At 45.2% G+C, this 18,788-nt stretch overlaps 1 protein-coding gene across 1 annotated transcript; it reads left to right on the top strand.

Moving 5' to 3' along the window:
- Window positions 1-7,199, top strand: LOC309361290 (vomeronasal type-2 receptor 26-like; the record flags this gene model as incomplete). Its single annotated transcript, XM_081896181.1, has 5 exons — window positions 1-224; window positions 2,076-2,367; window positions 2,634-3,437; window positions 5,227-5,353; window positions 6,301-7,199. The coding sequence occupies 5 exons, from the start codon at window positions 1-3 to the stop codon at window positions 7,197-7,199; spliced, it is 2,346 nt and encodes a 781-aa protein (XP_081752307.1).
- Between the last annotated feature and the right edge of the window lie 11,589 nt (window positions 7,200-18,788).

Raw genomic sequence — 18,788 nt, 5'->3', positions numbered from 1 at the left:
ATGATCTTACCGCTCCTTTCACTACTCCTGCTGCTAATCATTCCCCATGAAGTCTGGGGGAGCCTGGAGGCAAAATGCCCCTTGAACCTGATCAAGGATCAAAGTGATGCAAACAACTACCACCGGTCCGGAGACTTCCTCGTTAGTGGGATTATATCTCCAAACGTTTTTCAAGACCAGCATCCTTATGTCTTTTCCCAGACCCCAGTGTTCAGGATTAACGAGTAAGTAATTATTAAGGGACGCGGGTGGTGCTGTGGGTAAAACCTCAGCGCCGATCGTCAGGTCGGCGGTTCGAATCCCTGCGGCGGGGTGCGCTCCCATTGCTCGGTCCCAGCACCTGCCAACCTAGCAGTTCGAAAGCACCCCCGGGTGCAAGTAGATAAATAGGGACCGCTTACTAGCGGGAAGGTAAGCGGCGTTTCCGTGTGCTGCGCTGGCTCGCCAGATGCAGCTTGTCACGCTGGCCACGTGACCCGGAAGTGTCTTTGGACAGCGCTGGCCCCCAGCCTCTTAAGCGAGATGGGCGAGCAACCCCAGAGTCGGACACGACTGGCCCGTACAGGCAGGGGTACCTTTACCTTTACCTAATTATCTGCAGGTGTCTGTCATGTTCCTCCACCCCTATTCCAGTGGTTCCTATTTACCCACACATTTCTGAACTACAGTGTCCATCATTCATGATCCTTGCTGGTTGGGGCTGATGGGATTGAGAATCCAGCAAAAGATTGTCCAGCACACTTGTCCTATTTGAGCTTCTCTGGGTTCTTCCCTGTAAAATTATCTATTCTTATTCTTATCTGGCTGGGTAACCCCAGACACCCTGGGCAGCTTCCAGCAAATTAAAACACATTAGGACACCAAACATTAAAAATCTATACAGGTCTCATTGGTGGAGTCAGATGTCCAAAATATGAACAACCTCTCCCTCGATCTTCCTCCCCAACCTCTCTCTCTCTCTCTCTCTCTCTCTCTCTCTCTCTCTCACACACACACACACACACACACAATCTGTCAACCTGCTAGGCTTCATTCATAAGTAAAGATTTATTGTTGCACTTGGAACTTCCCGATCTGCGCTCAAGCTGATCCCAATTACCTTTTTAAAAAAATAATAATAATGGTATTTATTAAAAATTTCAAAAAAAATATATTATAGAGGTAATAAAAAAATAGAAAAAAGAAAACAAAAGATACAAAATACAAAGGAAATGAAAACAGTCAAAAATAAATCCATCTTTCCATGTCTTGCCTTTCATTTACTTGTTTCCCTGACCTCCTCACACCTCCCTTTTTTGTATTCCAGTTTGAATGGTTAATTCAGCAAATCCTTTCCCTCTTTGTTTTTATCTTAATTCTTTATCTTAACATATTATAACTTTATATTTTCATCTATTAACAATCCATTTTTACATACTCCTTTTTAACATTGTTGCTAAAACCGCTTCATTTCATTCCGACATCATTTTAGCATTCATTAATTTTACAATGTTTCTGTAGATAATCTTTAAATTTCTTCCAGTCTTCTTCCACCAACTCTTCTCCCTGGTCTCGGATTCTGCCAGTCATTTCCGCCAATTCCATATAGTCTATCACTTTCACCTGCCATTCTTCCAGGGTAGGTAGATCTTGTAAGCTGATCCCAATTACCATGGAGATACTCTGCTTTCTTGTCCCCGGTCCAGTGGTCATCCTTGGCAATACACTTCCCCTACTTAGAATCATAGAAGTTTAGAATTGGAAGGGTCCATGGCGGTCATCTAGTCCAACCCCCTGCAATACAGGAATATTTTGCCCAATGATGGGCTCTCACCCATGACCCTAGGATTAAGCGTCTCATGCTCTACCAAGTGAGCTATCATGCTTAACCCAAACTTTGGAGAGAATTTTTGTTTTTTACTCAGTTTTGTTCTTTGAATATGGTGTGCTTCTACACTCCTGCATTGCAGGAGCATGCATGGCCCCATTTATTTCATTTCATTTCATTTGTATAATAGGCATGCACCCCGTTATTTGTGGATGTTCAATTTTGTTGCATGGTTTGACACTTTTTTTATTCTATTTATTTCTTGCAGATTTAGTGTGAGGTACAGTTGGCACATCATGTCCTTCTTGCTGACCATCCAGGAGATTAACCAGGATCCCCGGCTCATACCCAACATCACCCTGGGCTACAACCTCTATGAGAACTATCATGATGCGAGGATGACTTCCGATGCCATGCTAGACCTGCTTGCAGGAGGGGAAGGCAACGTTCCAAACTACCAATGTGGGAAACAGAGTCACATGCTGGTTGTTCTTGAACATGAAAATTCTGCTATCTCAAAAGAGATTTCAGCCATGTCAGGCATCTACAAAATCCCACAGGTATGAAGGGTGGCAGCATAGAGGGACAGAGGGGAATGCCAGCTACATCAAATGCCTTTTTGTCTCCAGGGCAGTTAAGAAGGGACATTAAAAAAATGAGAAAATCCTGAGCTATGGATCTGAGGCTCTTTTTCCAAAACTCAGGAACTCCCATCAGCCTCAACAAGCGGATGTTTTGTTACATATTAATCAGTTCAGGTAAATAAATAACCTGTTTCTCATCCTGAAAGCAAAACAAAACACCAATCTCTTCCTTTCCTTGCTAGATCAGTTATGGCTTTATGGCCCAGGTTCTTGAAGATAAAACCCAGTTCCCTTTCATCTACCGGATGATCCCCAAAGAAGAAACTCTGTACCAGGGGATTATCAAGCTGCTCCTGCATTTTGGATGGACGTGGATTGGTCTCCTTGCTCCGAGCAATGATGATGGAGAAAGATTTGTGAGTGCCTTGACACCTCTGATGATCAGCAGTGGGATTTGCATTGCCATATCAAAAAGAATACCAGAAAAAAACGCATACGAAATATTAGGATCAGATGAATATGTCAGCTGGAATCAAGTGTGTGTGTTTGTTTCCTTTGTAACCACTCAGGTGGGCTGGGCTATCATCTTTTCGCTACAGAGTGAGAAACAGATTGGTCCCAAAGTCTGGATCACAACAGCTTTTCAGGACATCGACTTGAGTTTGTTTTATCCTCCTTATATATTCCAGCACTTCCATGGTTCCTTCTCCTTTGTAATGAAGACAAAATTAAGGAGCACCAGAAATATCTCCTCCGCACTAGGCTCCCATTTCCTTCAGCAGTTTTGGCGCGAAGCATTTCATTGTTCCTATTCAAAACATGTGCTGTCTGTGAGGGGCTGGACAAGGTGTGCAGAGGAGGAGAAACTGCAGGATCTGCCTCAGGAGGAGCTGGAGATAACCTTGTCGCAAGACAACTACATCACTCACTTCAGCATCCAAGCCATGGCTCAAGCCTTGAATGCTGCCTATTCAGCAAGGTCAAAGCAGCCGTTTAGGGTGAGTGGAGGAGACAACTTGGAATTTCAAAGGCTGCATCCATGGCAGGTATTTCCTTTCTTGGTGTGTGTGTGTGTGTGTGTGTGTATGTGTGTGTGTGTGTGTTTTAAATGCTATCCATTGTAGCAACCATAGAAACTGGAACATGTCCAGAGGAGGGCAACCAAAATGGTCAAAGGCCTGGAAACGATGCCTTATGAGGAACGGCTAAGGGAGCTGGGCATGTTTAGCCTGGAGAAGAGGAGGTTAAGGGGTGATATGATAGCCATGTTCAAATATATAAAACGATGTCACATAGAGGAGGGAGAAAGGTTGTTTTCTGCTGCTCCAGAGAAGCGGACACGGAGCAATGGATCCAAACTACAAGAAAGAAGATTCCACCTAAACATTAGGAAGAACTTCCTGACAGTAAGAGCTGTTCGACAGTGGAATTTGCTGCCAAGGAGTGTGGTGGAGTCTCCTACTTTGGAGGTCTTTAAGCAGAGGCTTGACAACCACATGTCAGGAGTGCTCTGATGGTGTTTCCTGCTTGGCAGGGGGTTGGACTCGATGGGCCTTGTGGTCTCTTCCAACTCTATGATTCTATGAATATTGCATTTTTGATAAGACATTTTTGACGCATATGGCCTCTGAGGATTCCTAGAAGTCTTTTCTTTTCTTTTCTATAGCTCTTATTCTGCAAGGCACCTTGTTATTTTATAACATGAAAGGTGGGCTAGCTTTTTAATAATAAAATAGAAAGCCTGAAATGTGCAACAGCCCCAGTTCTTAAGAGCTTGAAGTAAACAAGACCAAGATATCCAACATGGTTTCCTGCTTTCTTAATGCTGGTGTTTCCCATGTCATTCCAGCTTCACCATTTTTTAAAAGAAATCCAGTGCTCAAATACTTCCATAGGAGGACTGTGTTTGGATGAGAATGGAGAGCTGCCCATTGACTTTTCTATTGAGAACTGGGTGATGTTCCCTAATAAGTCTCGTGTTAGAGTGAAGATTGGGAGCTTGGAGAAAAAGGCACCCACTGGCGTAAAGTTCTCTATTAACTCAGAGGCTATTGAGTGGCCCAAGCAGTTTAACAAGGTATGGGGGAAAAAAACAGTGCCAACAAAAAGGAATGGCAAGACAAACTGTTAGAGTATATTGAACTGGCTAGATTAACAGAGGCAACTGGAGATCACACTAGACAAGGGTTTCAAAAAGAATGGGAAAAATCAGAGAATACTTCACTAAAGAATTACCAAAGGAGGGGGGTCAGACTGTTCCTTGGCCAAAGGCCTGGTGGAACAGCTCTGTCTTGCAGGCCCTGCGGAAAGATGTCAAGTCCCGCAGGGCCCTAGTCTCATGTCACAGAGCGTTCCACCAGATTGGGGCCACAGCCAAAAAAGCCCTGGCTCTGGTTGAGGCCAGCCTAACCTCTCTGTGGCCTGGGACCCTCAAGATGTTTTTGTTTGAAGATCGTAAGTTCCTCTGTGGGACATACCAGGAGAGGCGGTCTTGTAGGTACGAGGGTCCTAGGCCGTATAGGGCTTTAAAGGTTAAAACCAGCACCTTAAACCTGATCCTGTACTCCACCAGGAGCCAGTGAAGCTGGTCTAGCACTGGGTGAATGTGATCCCGCAGCGAGGACCCCGTAAGGAGTATCGCCGTGGCATTCTGCACCCGCTGGAGTTTCTGGGTCAGTCTCAAGGGCAGCCCCATGTAGAGCAAGTTACAATAATCCAGTCTGGAGGTGACAAATGTGCATCCAAGATGTGCCCTTTTTGACCTCTATGCATGAATTCCGTAGCCAGAAATACTCCTAGTGGTTTCCTTCTGATGCACCTTCTCTTTATGGTTAGACCGTGCCTGGCTCGAGATGTACGGAAAGATGTCAACCAGGATATGCCAAAAGGGTTCAGGAAGGAAAGCCAGTTTGCTGTTGTTTGTGTGTTCTGTGTGCGGAAGGGACAATCTCCACTCAGGAAGGTGAGTGACTCCAAGGGTTCCTTGGGAGAATAAAAACAGAGCAGAGATTCACTCAGGGACACTTTCTGTGAAGATTCCAAAGACATTTTTGAATGTGGATCCTTTCTCACCTTTGCTATTTTTACTCACCTTCACCACTTCCAGGAAGTGAGTTGAATTATTATTATTAGTAGTAGTAGTAGCAGTAGTATTAGTATTATTATATCTGTATGACACCCATCCGACTGGCTTTCCCCAGTCACTCTGAGCAGCTCCTAACAGAATATTACAAACACGATAAAACACCAAACATTAAAAACTTCCACAGGATGGGGGCCACTGTCGAGAAGGCCCTCTGCCTGGTTCCCTGTAACCTCATTTCTCAGTAGAAGGAAGCAGTCTCTGGGGTACAAAGTGGGGAGTAGGGAGAGCCTCAGCATACATTGCACATAGTTAGTTATTCAGGTATTTTGTACCATGCTTTCAGTGAACCAAATACAAAAAGATAGTTTTAAAAATCATTTTGAATAACTGAAAAATTGCCAAAAAAAGTAAATACTTAATGCAGTGAAAGCACAATATAAAGTGAACCATACGTTATGTTAATATGATTACAATACAACAGCCAATAAAAAGGTTATCTTTATAATAGGGAAAAACCACACAATGAAGATGCCAGATGTATATATCTGGGGTGGCCAGAGGTCTCTCAGCTTTGTCCAGTATTGTATGGGTATTTCAGTGATTAAAAAGTAAGAAAAACTTTGTGACCACCTCTGTCATCTTGGAGTAAGGGCAGAATGCAAGTATAAGATTTAAAGAAGCAAATGAGCCAATTCTGCCTATCTTTTGCTATTGCACATTCTAATTTTTTCACCTACACAACATCAGCATCCGTCTTCAAAATGTACAAGAATGCAGAGGGTTATGGATGTAAATGGTGTTGAAACCATTCTTTTTCTCCTCAGATGCAGAACATTGTACAAAATGCTCAGAAGATCAGCATCCGAATAAGGAACGAGATCAGTGTGTCCCCAAAATTATTTCTTTCTTGTCTTATGAAGAACATTTGGGGATGATCATACTCTCCATTTGCCTATTCTTGTCCTTAGCAACAGGAATCGTGTTAGGAATCTTCGTTAAATATAAAGAAACCCCCATAGTCAAAGCCAACAACAGGAACCTCTCCTATATGCTCCTTGTCTCCCTCCAGCTTTCATTTTTATCATCCTTCCTTTTCATCGGCCAGCCAAGGAAGTTCACCTGCCTTCTTCGACAAGCAACCTTCTTCATCATCTTCTCTGTTGCCATCTCCTCTGTGTTGGCAAAAACCATCATGGTGGTGCTGGCCTTCCTGGCCACAAAACCAGGGAACAGGGTGAGGAGATGTTTGGGGAAGAGTCTGGCCAACTCCATTGTCATTTCCTGTTCCAGTGTCCAAATTGTCATTTGCACCATCTGGCTGGGCATCTCTCCCCCATTCCCAGACTCCGACAAGCACTCCCAGACTGCAGAGATCACCCTGCAGTGCAATGAAGGGTCTGTGGCCATGTTTTATGCTGCCCTCAGTTACATGGGCTTCCTAGCTGCCATCTGCTTCACGGTGGCTTTTCTGGCCAGGAAGCTGCCTGGGGCCTTCAATGAAGCCAAGCTGATCACCTTCAGCATGCTAGTCTTCTGTAGTGTTTGGGTGTCCTTCGTGCCCACCTACTTGAGCACAAAGGGGAAATACATGGTGGCTGTGCAGATCTTCTCTATCTTGGCCTCCAGTGCTGGGCTTCTGGGCTGCATCTTCATTCCCAAGTGCTACATTGTTGTGTTGAGACCTGATCTTAATACAAAGGAGCATCTGACAACAAAAACATAAGGCAGCATCTGTCAGGATTCTGGCAATCCTGTGTTATGCTTATCAAGAACCTGGAGTGTTGTGTTTCATACAGTGGTGCCCGCAAGACGAATGCCTCGCAAGACGAAAAACCCGCAAGACGAAAGGGTTTTTCGTTTTTTGTGTCGCTTCACTAGACGATTTTCCCTATGGGCTTGCTTCGCAAGACGAAAGCCCATAGGGAAATCTCCGGGGACCTCTTTTAAATGCTGGCGGTGGGGAGCAAAGCCTTTCCCCCCCCTCCGGACTTCAGAAGAGGTCCAGGAAGGCCGGCGGGGGCGAAAGGCTTTGCTCCCCACCGCCAGCATTTTAAAAGCGGTCCGGGATAGCAGGGAAGCGCTTCCCGCTATCCCGAACGGCTTTTGAAGGCAGGCGGGGGGGAGCAAAGACTTTTGCCCCCCGCCAGCCTTCAGAAGAGGTCCAGGACCTCTTCCAAAGGCGGGCGGGGGGCAAAGGTCTTTGTCCCCCCCTGCCTGCCTTCCCGGGAGAGCGGGAAGGCAGCGCTGCGTTTTCCGCTCTCCCGAGAAGGCAGGCAGGGGGGAGCAAAGACTTTTGCCCCCCGCCAGCCTTCAGAAGAGGTCGGGGGACAGACTGTCCCCGGACCTGGTCTGAAGGCGGTTTCCATAGGAACGCATTAATTGATTTTCAATGCATTCCTATGGGAAACCGTGCTTCGCAAGACGAAAAACTCGCAAGATGAAAAGACTTGCGGAACGAATTAATTTCGTCTTGCGAGGCACCACTGTACTTGGGCAAATGGGGGGGATTTTGAGAAAACTTGTGGGTGAGATTTCTGAGTAAACTCTAGGTCCCTAATAATGTAGTCCTTTCTCTTAGTGATTGCTTGCTGCCTGAGACTTATGGCTTCTTTCCTTGATACAGAGGCACAATGAGAAGCTGGGCTTTCTAGGAAATTTCCAGTGACATTGCCTAAGGGTACACAAGGCTGGTACTCAGTAAAAATGTGCAAGAACCACCTGCTTTGTAGAATCTGCTCTCTGCTCTGCCTTAGACCAGTCCCTAAACCAGTGCCATCAAACCATTTGTCTCTGGGTCCACAGAGTAAATAAACAACAGCTTACAAAAAGGAGAGAGAGGGAAGATAACAAAATATTTATTATATCTTGGTGGACCACAAGCTTAACATGAGTCAACAGTGTGATGCAGCAGCTAAAGCTATTCTAGGCTGCATCAACAGAGGTCTAGTGTCCAGATCAAGGGAAGTAATAGTAGCACTCTATTCGGGACGCAGGTGGCGCTGTGGGTTAAAGCCTCAGTGCCTAGGACTTGCCGATCGAAAGGTCGGCGGTTCGAATCCCTGCGGCAGGGTGCGCTCCCGCTGCTCGGTCCCAGCGCCTGCCAACCTAGCAGTTCGAAAGCACCTCCGGGTGCAAGTAGATAAATAGGGACCGCTTACCAGCGGGAAGGTAAACGCCGTTTCCGTGTGCGGCTCTGGCTCGCCAGAGCAGCAATGTCACGCTGGCCACGTGACCCGGAAGTGTCTCCGGACAGCGCTGGCCCCTGGCCTCTTAAGTGAGATGGGCGCACAACCCCAGAGTCTGTCAAGACTGGCCCGTACGGGCAGGGGTACCTTTACCTTTACTATTCTGCCTTGGTCAGACCACATCTGAAATACCCTGTCCAGTTCTGGGCACCACAATTTAAGAAGGCCGTTGACAAGCCGAAATGTGTGCAGAGGAGGCAATCAAGATGATCAAGGGTCTGGAAACCAAGTCTTAGGAGGAGCGCTTGAATGTTTAACCTGGGTATGTTTAACCTGGAAAAGAGGAGACTGATGGGAGATATGATAAAAAGGTAAAGGTAAAGGTACTCCTGCCTGTACGGGCCAGTCGTGTCCGACTCTAAGGTTGTGCGCCCATCTCACTAAAGAGGCCGGGTGCCAGCGCTGTCCGGAGACACTTCCGGGTCATGTGGCCAGCGTGACGAAGCTGCTCTGGCGAGCCAGCACCAGAGCAACACATGGAAACGCCGTTTATCTTCCCGCTAGAAAGCGGTCCCTATTTATCTACTTGCACTTAGGGGTGCTTTCGAACTGCTAGGTAGGCAGGAGCTGGGACCGAACGACGGGAGCTCACCCCACCGCGGGGATTCGAACCACCGACCATACGATCGGCAAGTCCTAGGCACTGAGGTTTTACCCACAGCGCCACCCACGTCCCTGGGAGATAGGATAGCCATCTTCAAATATCTTAAGGGCTGTTGCATGGGAGATGGTGCAAGCTTGATTTCTCCTGCTCTGGGTGGTAGGACTAGAACCAATGGCTTCAAGTTGCAAGAAAGGAGATTCCAACTAAACATTTGAAAAAAAAACCCTCTCTGGCAGTAAGAGCTGTTCAGCAGTGGAACAGACTCCCATGAGAGGTGGTGGACTCTCCTTCTTTGAAGGTTTTTAAAGAGAGGATGGAGGGTCATCGGTCATGGATGCTTTAGCTGGGATTCCTGCATTGCAGGGGGTTGGACTAGATTACCCTCAGGGTCCCTTACAACTCTTCACGGCCTAGGACCCTCGTACCTTCAGGACCGCCTCTCCTGGTATGCCCCACGGAGAGCCCCAAGGTCCATAAATAACAACACCCTAGTGGTCCCAGGCCCTAAGGAAGTTAGATTGGCTTCAACCAGAGCCTGGGCCTTTTCAACTCTGGCTCCAGCCTGGTGGAACGCTCTGCCTCATGAGACCAGGGCCCTGCAGGATCTGATTTCTTTCCGCAGGGCCTGTAAGACAGAGTTGTTCCGCCTGGCCTTTGGCTTGGAGCCAGTTTGATTCCCTCCCTCCCTCTCTTTCTTTTTTCTTTTCCTTCTCCTCCTGCGATGAGGCTACATTTTAATATTTTAATGTTCCATTATTTTAATGTTGTATTTTATTTTTGTTTTTAAGTTGTAATATTTCATCTTGTTTTTATTATTGCTTGTAAGCCGCTCTGAGCCTGGCCTTGGCAGGGGAGGGAGGGGTATAAATAAAAAAATATTATTATTATTATTATTATTATTAAGATTCTATGATTTCAGTATGCATGCTGCTTTTTCACATAAATGTAACCAACACACCTCACAAAATGACGGCAATATAAATATATAACAATACATCATTACAAGCATATTAATTCATGCCAACACTTACTATCCAAATATAAGCAACTTGAAACTCTCACACATTTAATTTGGGTGCATTCAGGTATACATGCTTGGCAATAAATAAATAAATAAAGAAATAAACAAACAAACAAACAAGGAGGTAGAAAGGGGGCAGGTGTCCAGGGGAAAAAACCGTTTGGCAATCCTGTGTTGGATTTTGTGGAATCCAGTGTGTTTTGACCATATGTGATTTTGGCTTTATGCACTATTCCTGGAACATAACCCAAGCATAAGTTGAGAATCACCTGTAATTCCTTTTGATAATGTGGCTATGGTGGCGCTTTCAATTCATCATGAAATAAACTATCAAGCATTGAAGCACTTTCCTTGATATGAAACAGTGTGGTGTGTGGTGGAGTCTCCTTCTTTGGAGGTCTTTAAGCAGAGGCTTGACAACCATATGTCAAGAGTGCTCTGATGGTGTTTCCTGCTTGGCAGGGGGTTGGACTCGATGGCCCTTGTGGTCTCTTGCAACTCTATGATTCTATGATTCTATGAATCCCTCCAATGCAGTCAGATATTAGCAATGATATAACCAGATCATCTCCCTTCCAGGGCTTCCTGGAGAGCCAGTGTGGTGTAGTGGTTAAGAGCGGTAGTCACGTAATCTGGGGAACCGGGTTCGCTTCCCCGCTCCTCCACATGCAGCTGCTGGGTGACCTTGGGCCAGTCACACTTCTCTGAAGTCTCTCAGCCCCACTCACCTCACAGAGTGTTTGTTGTGGGGGAGGAAGGGAAAGGAGATTGTTAGCCGCTTTGAGACTCCTGAAGGGGAGTGAAAGGCGGGATATCAAATCCAAACTCTTCTTCTTCTTCTTCCTGGGTCCTCCTCCTATGCCCTCTCTCCCAGGTGCAACTTGGGGTTTCAGACTTGGGGTGCAATTGCATTGCAGGCAGGCAGGACTGGCAAACAGCTACTAACATGTTTGAAAGAAGTGTGTCTGGCTCTGCATTGCTTGCCTTCCATAAGAGCCAACTCCAGGGGGCCATGGGTGCTTGGGCAGCCACAATAATATACCGTAATTGTGGGGGCAGGGCAACCACAAAGTCAACGAGAAAAGCCAGCAGGCGGCAGCAGAGAGCAGTTCAGCTCTGCACTCTGCAGCCAGCGAGCAAAGCATCCTTTTCCAGGGGTCTCAAGAGTCTCTCCGCTTCTGAGTCTGAGCCTCTCCCTGTGGAAAAGGGTGCCTCACTGGCACACTATTAAGCCTTCACGGCCTAGGACCCTCGTACCTACGGGACCACCTCTCCTGGTATGCCCCACGGAAGACCTTAAGGTCTACAAATAGCAACACCCTAGAGGTCCTGGGCCCTAAGGAAGTCAGATTAGCCTCAACCAGAGCCAGGGCCTTTTCAGCACTGGCTCCGGCCTGGTGGAACGCTCTGCCTCATGAGACCAGGGCCCTGCAGGATCTGATTTCTTTCCGCAGGGCCTGTAAGACAGAGTTGTTCCACCTTGGAATCAGTTTTATTCCCTCCCCCTCTTTCTTTTTTCCTTTCTCCTCCTGTGATGAGGCTGCATTTTAATGTTTTAATGTTGTATTTTAATCTTGCTTTTAAGTTGTATTTTACTCAACTTGTTTTTATAATTGGTTGTTATCCGTCCTGAGCCTTGTCTTGGCTGGGGAGGGTGGGGTATTAATAAAATTTATTATTATTATTATTCACTTAACATATAATTAGATAAATAGTCTCAGTCTCAGTCAATTTTATTGCACATAGCCAAAGGGTGCCACAATGTACACAGAATTATTTGACAATTAAAAGAAAATATACTGAATTTATTAAAAAAAGACTTAAAACATTTATAATATTAAAACATTATGTACTCTAAACAAAGCTATAAAAATACCCCAACGTACAAATAAAAACATTAAACAATAACATTCATAAGCTAAAATCATCACATGGTCACTAATGTGAAAAACAATATCAATTAATACAGTGTGCAATTTATATTCAGAGTGTGGTGACAAAGATAGAGCATAGCCTGAGGTAGATAGATAGGATCAAATAAATTCATCACCTTTACAGTTAATGGCTACCTTGGCTATATAATTTGCTCTAGTTTTCCTAGCAGCAGTTGCAAAAAGTGCTACCCGCCAGGTCACACAATTTCTTCTGCACATATGACAATAATCTAGTATGGTTATGGCAACCCAGTCAGATGGGCAGGGTGCAAATTTGTTGTTGTTGTTGTATCACTTTTGCTCAACGTAGTCTCGAGTTTTCAAATTCTACACATGGGGTTCCCCAATTTTGGTCCCCTGGGTCTGTTCCTCTCCAGCACATTGATACACAACAACAAAGCAGGAAATAGGGAGATAAAACCAGGGGTGAGGTGGGGGTGGATTTCAGCCACTAAAGAAGTTCTACTGCAGATTATTTGGAGGATGCTCCATGTTTTTTTGTCCCAACTACTGCACACAAGTGCATCATCTGGGAAACGGTGAGGGGTTTTTTAACTACCATCCTGTTTTGTTTTGGTATAACGTCAGTTTAGTTTAAGCTACTAAAACATGCATTGTTTTGTGCAATGTTTTTAGCTTGAACTGTTGGATTTGTTTCCTCATTAATATTGCAATTTCTTCTGGTTGTTTCTAATATTTTTTTTTGAATTATTATTTGCCATTTGATATGTTGTGATCCAGTTTGGGCACAGTTTTAGGACAAGTTAGCCATATAAATAAACAGATGTGTCAAACCAGTCACAGTGATCCGCAGGGGAGCATGAAGATTATGGCCAGATGGTTGATCAAGAATCTGAGGGAAATCAGGCTGTGGTACAGCAAGGCACAGAAAATTATAATATCATAGTGCCTGTAGCCATTGCAGTCTTTAGGCATCAATTGTCATCACTCATAATTTATGCAAAATGAAGAGAGGTTTGTATCTAAGAAAATATTGCTGGGTATCAACTGTCAAAATTGAATATTTAAGGATCAGGTGCCAGCTTTAGCTTTTGAAGTCAAATGTTCCTTCATGTTCAGATCAGGCCTCAGCATAATAATGTAGCACTTGGGAATGAAGATGCAGCCCAGAAGCCCAGCACTGGAAGCCAAGATAGAGAAGATCTGCACAGCTACCATGTATTTCCCCTTTGTGCTCAGGTAGGTGGGCACAAAGGAGACCCAAACGCTGCAGAAGACCAGCATGCTGAAGGTGATCAGCTTGGCTTCATTGAAGGCCCCAGGCAGCTTCCTAGCTAAGAAAGCCACTGTGAAGCAGATGGAGGCCAGGAAGCCCATGTAGCTGAGGGAACCATAAAACATGGCAACAGACCCTTCATTGCATTGCAGGATGATCTCTTTAGGCTGGGAGTGCTTGTCGGAGTCTGGGAATGGGGGAGAGATCTCCAGCCAGATGGTACAGATGACAATTTGGACACTGGAACAGGAAATGACAATGGAGTTGGCCAAACACTTCCCCAGCCCTCTCCTCATAGTGTTCCCTGGCTTTGTGGCCAGGAAGGCCAGCACCACAGTGATGGTTTTTGCCAACACAGAGGAAACAGCAACTGAGAATATAATGCTAAAGGCTGCTTGTTGGAGAAGGCAGGTCACTTTCCCTGGCTGGCCAATGAACAGGAAGGAGGACAAAAATGAAAGCAAGAGGGAGATGAGGAGGATATAGGAGAGGTCCCGGTTGTTGGCTTTGACTATCGGAGTTTTCATGTATTTAATGAAGATTCCTAAAATGAAGCTTGTGGTTAATGACAATAAAAGGGCAACGGAAACCAGAAGGATCCCCAAAGATTCTTCATAGGCCAGGAAGGTGATAATCTTGGGAATACATTGATCCCGGTCCTTGTTTGGATGCTGATCTTCTGGGCATTTGGTGCAATGGTCTGCATCTGAGAAGGAGAAAAAGTCTTTTCATCTCCATCACTTATATCTGTAACTCTCTGTGTCATAATGCATTTTGAGAGAAGAAGATAATGTGGAGGAGGTAACAAAATTAGAATATGCAACAAAGGAGGAAAATGTTAATTGATTTATTTACCGTATTTTTCGCTCTATAAGACGCAGCAGACCACAAGATGCACCTAGTTTTTGGAGGAGGAAAACAAGAAAAAGAAATTCTGAATCTCAGAAGCCAGAACAGCAAGAGGGATCACTGTGCAGTGAAAGCAGCAATCCCTCTTGCTGTTGCGGCTTCTGGGATAGCTGTGCAGCCTGCATTCGGCTAACAGATTGAGGTTGAATCCAGCGCCGAGGGCCTTCTGGCGGTTTCCTCATTGCGAGAAGTGAGATTACAGGGAACCAGCCTTCTCAGTAGTGGCACCCGCCCTGTGGAATGCCCTCCCTTCAGATGTAAAGGAAATAAGTAGTTATCATATCTTTAAAAGACATCTGAAGGCAGCCCTGTTTAGAGAAGTTTTTAATATTTAATGCTGTGTTGTTTTTAACACTTGATTGAAAGCCGCCCAGACTGGCTTGGGATGGGTATAAATGGGCGGGGTATAAATATAATAATAATAATAATAATAATAATAATAAGAAGAAGAAGAAGAAGAAGAAGAAGAAGAAGAAGAAGAAGAAGAAGAAGAAGAAGAAGAAGAAGGATCCAGATTCAAAAATGTCAGAATCTTCAAAGAAGGAGTCTCTGTATAAATCTCTGACCTGTTCTTATTCTCCCAAGGAATGCCCTCTCCCTTGGAATCAGGTAAAGGAAAAGGACCCCTGGACGGTTAAGTACAGTCAAATTCAACTATGGAGTACGGTGCTGATCTCCACTTTCAGGCTGAGAGAGCCGGCATTTGTCCACAGACAGCTTTCCGGGTCATGTGGCCAGCATGAATAAACTGCTTTTGGCGCAACGGGACATCGTGATGGGAACCAGCGCACACGGAAACGCTGCTTACCTTTCCGCCACAGCGGTACCTATTTATCTATTTATCTTTACCTTTTTAAACTATTTATCTATGTGTGCTTATAGGCTTTCAAACTGCTAGGTTGATAGGAGCTGGGACAGAGCAACAGGAGCTCACCCCATCGTGGGGATTCAAACCGCCGACCTTACAATCAGCAAGCCCAATAGGCTCAGTGGATACTGAATTTTATTATTTCGGTCACAGACCAATTCCAGCCCACATACAATATCAAGGAAGTCATAAAACACAATAGGGATACATTTGAATTTGCAATTAGGTATAACAGGGACACTCCTACCAACCTAGCAGTTCGAAAGCACATCAAAGTGCAAGTAGATAAACAGGTACCGCTCTGGCGGGCAGGTAAATGGCATTTCTGTGCGCTGCTCTGGTTCGCCAGAAGCGGCTTAGTCATACTGGCCACATGACCAGCTGTATGCCGGCTCCCTCAGCCAATAAAGCGAGATGAGCGCAGCAACTCCAGAGTCGGTCAGGGGTCCCTTTACCTTTACCTATAACAGGGACAATACAGATATAGCAACAGTTAAAAAATACATACAGTGGTACCTAAGGTTAAGTACTTAATTCGTTCCGGAGGTCGATTCTTAACCTGAAACTGTTCTTAACCTGAAGCACCACTTTAGTTAATGGGGCCTCTTGCTGCTGCCACACGATTTCTGTTCTCATCCTGAAGCAAAGTTCTTAACACGAGGTAGTATTTCTGGGTTGGCGGAGTCTGTAACCTGAAGCGTATGTAACCTGAAGCGTATGTAACCCGAGGTACCACTGTAAATTAAAACTTAGTCACTAACATATAACCTAATAATATCCTTTAAAACCTTAATCATTATGAGATAGCACAGCTTGTTTCCTAAGTTTTATGGCAATCACACAGAAGTTGGCTACCCTTAGCGTGATCTCAGGATCCTTGTCAGTGGTTTAGACCACAGTGTCACCCTCGTCACCCCGCCCTTGGAATCACCCACCTTCCTGAGAGGAGATTGTCCCTTCCGCACATGGAACACAAGAGTAGCAGCAAACTGGCTCTCCTTCTTGAACTGCCTTGGCATATCCAGGGTGGCAGCTTTCGGTACACCTGGAGCGAGGCACAGCCTAATGATCAAGACAAGGTGTATAAAGCAGAAGGTGTTAGGAGCACCTGTGCCGATGGAATTATTTCATACAGTTTGCAAAGCATCCAGCAAGATCCCTAGTCCCACTGACCCCGTCCATTTATTTCTGGGGAAGCACTTTCTTTTTGTAAGAAAAGGGCATGGCAGAGAAAACCGTTTGGTGTTGTCAGGGAACTGCCATCAGCTCAGAGGCGAGAGATGGAGGGGCAGTTTTGTTATAGGGAGCCTCCGAAAATCTTGCGAAGCAGTTCGTCTTCTGGCAAGGAGGAAAGCCCAGCCTCCAGTGGAGAAGCGCAAGGGCCAGAGGATGCTAGGGAGAGCCTCAACTCCGAGCCTGAGCAAACCAGAGAGGCTGCAAGTACGCCCTTGCCAGCGCCCATTCTGCGCAGTAGGCTTCGGCGCAGGGAGGGGCGGAAAAGGTTGGGGGTGACGCGACTTTTATGCTGGGGGAGTTACAAAGACCCACCACTCCCAGATTCTGCTAGCGATTGAGCCAGACATGAACTTACAACGCTCTTCATTGTAAATAGGTTGCACCAAGAATAAAGCCTGGAAAAGACAGGTCGGAGTCTTGCCTGTTTACTCTCGAGCAACCACACCATCATCTGACAGGTGTGTTTGCTTCTTTGTCTTAACTTTGTTATCTCTACCTTCTATACAGAGGACAAAATAAGGCAAATACAAATCCAGAATAACAGCAATAAGAAAATAGTGGCAACAAACCACACTGATGCAATGCAGCCATTGTACATGCAATATCCTGAAGACAAGAATGTTAAAAATGACTCCTGGATTATTGAGTTTTCAAAGGTGCTTTGAGTACTGGCAAAGAAGGGGGGGATATCAACCTCTTTTCAGTATTCTGCTTTGTCCATTTTCCTCCTTCCCTTCCTTCTAATCTGAATAGAACTTCATACCAATTGCCTCTTTGAAATGTGGATTTGCTAAATTTAAGGATTTGAGCCATCTGCCATGCTCCTAACTGCTGGGTGCAATTTCCTGGGGATACAATCTGGGGTGTTAGAGAAAAGTAGGCTACTCTGTTCCCTGGGAGAAAGAAAGATAAATGCTGGTTTTCCTCCCCAAGTGAACAGAGGAACCCAAGTGGCTGGGGAATTGCTGCTTATATTGTCTCAGGTTCCTGGGGGTCCAGTATTTCCTTGAGCGTCCCAGATTCCCCTCTGGTCTGTCTGGCAGCATTTACTGGGTTCTTAAGACATAGTTGGTCCACCTTACAAGGCTGTTGTGAAGCAGTTGCACTAGGAAGAGTGTAATCAGGCTCTCCTAGCCTGATATAACAGAGGGATGTTACTGTATTTTTCGCTCTATAAGACGCCCCCAACCTTATGATGCACCTAGTTTTTAGAGGAGGAAAAGAAGAAAATAAATATTCTGAATCAAATGTTGTTGAAGAGGCTTTTGAGCGGCTATCCCTGAAGCCAGAACAGCAAGAGGGTTTGCTGTGCAGCAATCCCTCTTGCTGTTCTGGCTTCAGCGAAAGCTGCGCAGCCTGCATTCGCTCCATAAGACGCACACACATTTCCCTTTACTTTTTAGGAGGGAAAAGGTGCGTCTTATAGAGCGAAAAATATGGTATATCCTCATACCTTGTTAAACTGCTTGGGCCACTCAATGGCTTCTGGGTTAATGGTGAACTTTAGGCCAGTAGAAGTCACTCTCTCCAGACTCCCAATTTTCACTCTAACACAGGACCCGTTAGGGTACATCACCCAGTTATCAATATCAAAGTCAGCTGGCAGCTCCCCATTTTCATCCAAACATAGTCTGCCCATGGAAGTATTTGAACACTGGATTTCTCTTAAGAAAGGGTGAAGCTGGAATGACAAGGGGAACATCAGCATTAAGGAAGCAATGTGGAAGACTGTGACCAGAAGATCTGTGTGCCCACTCAGTCTGCATTCCAGGTGCTTAACTGTTGATGGGCAGCTTAAACGCTCAGCGGATTGGGATATGAGATTTCATCCCTGATTAAGAAACCTGTATCTAACTCCAAGTAGACTTGCTAAGATGTATAAGACCAAATCAGATAAGTGTTGGAGATGTAATGAGACTGAAGGTACGTTCTATCATGTGTGGTGGACCTGTAAAAGGGTAAAAGAGTATTGGGAAATAATTCATAATGAACTGGGGGGGGGGATGTTTAAAAGTACTTTTCAAAAAAAACACACCCAAGTCCTTTTTGTTGGGGATAACTCAAGCGGAAATTCCCAGGTGTCAAAAAAGGTTATTTATGTTTGCCACTACTGCAGACTGTGTTTTGTTAGACCCAAAATGGAAAACGAGCGAGGTCTCAACTAAAGAAGAATAGCAACTTAAGTTGATGGAATATGCGCAGCTTGCAGAATTAACATATAGAATAAGAGAACAAGAACAACATACGTTTAGAGAAGA

The sequence above is a fragment of the Podarcis melisellensis genome, assembly GCF_964234715.1.
Source record: "Podarcis melisellensis genome assembly, chromosome: 2".
NCBI classification, from domain to species: domain Eukaryota; kingdom Metazoa; phylum Chordata; class Lepidosauria; order Squamata; family Lacertidae; genus Podarcis; species Podarcis melisellensis.
This window is presented reverse-complemented; position numbering and strand designations above follow the sequence as displayed.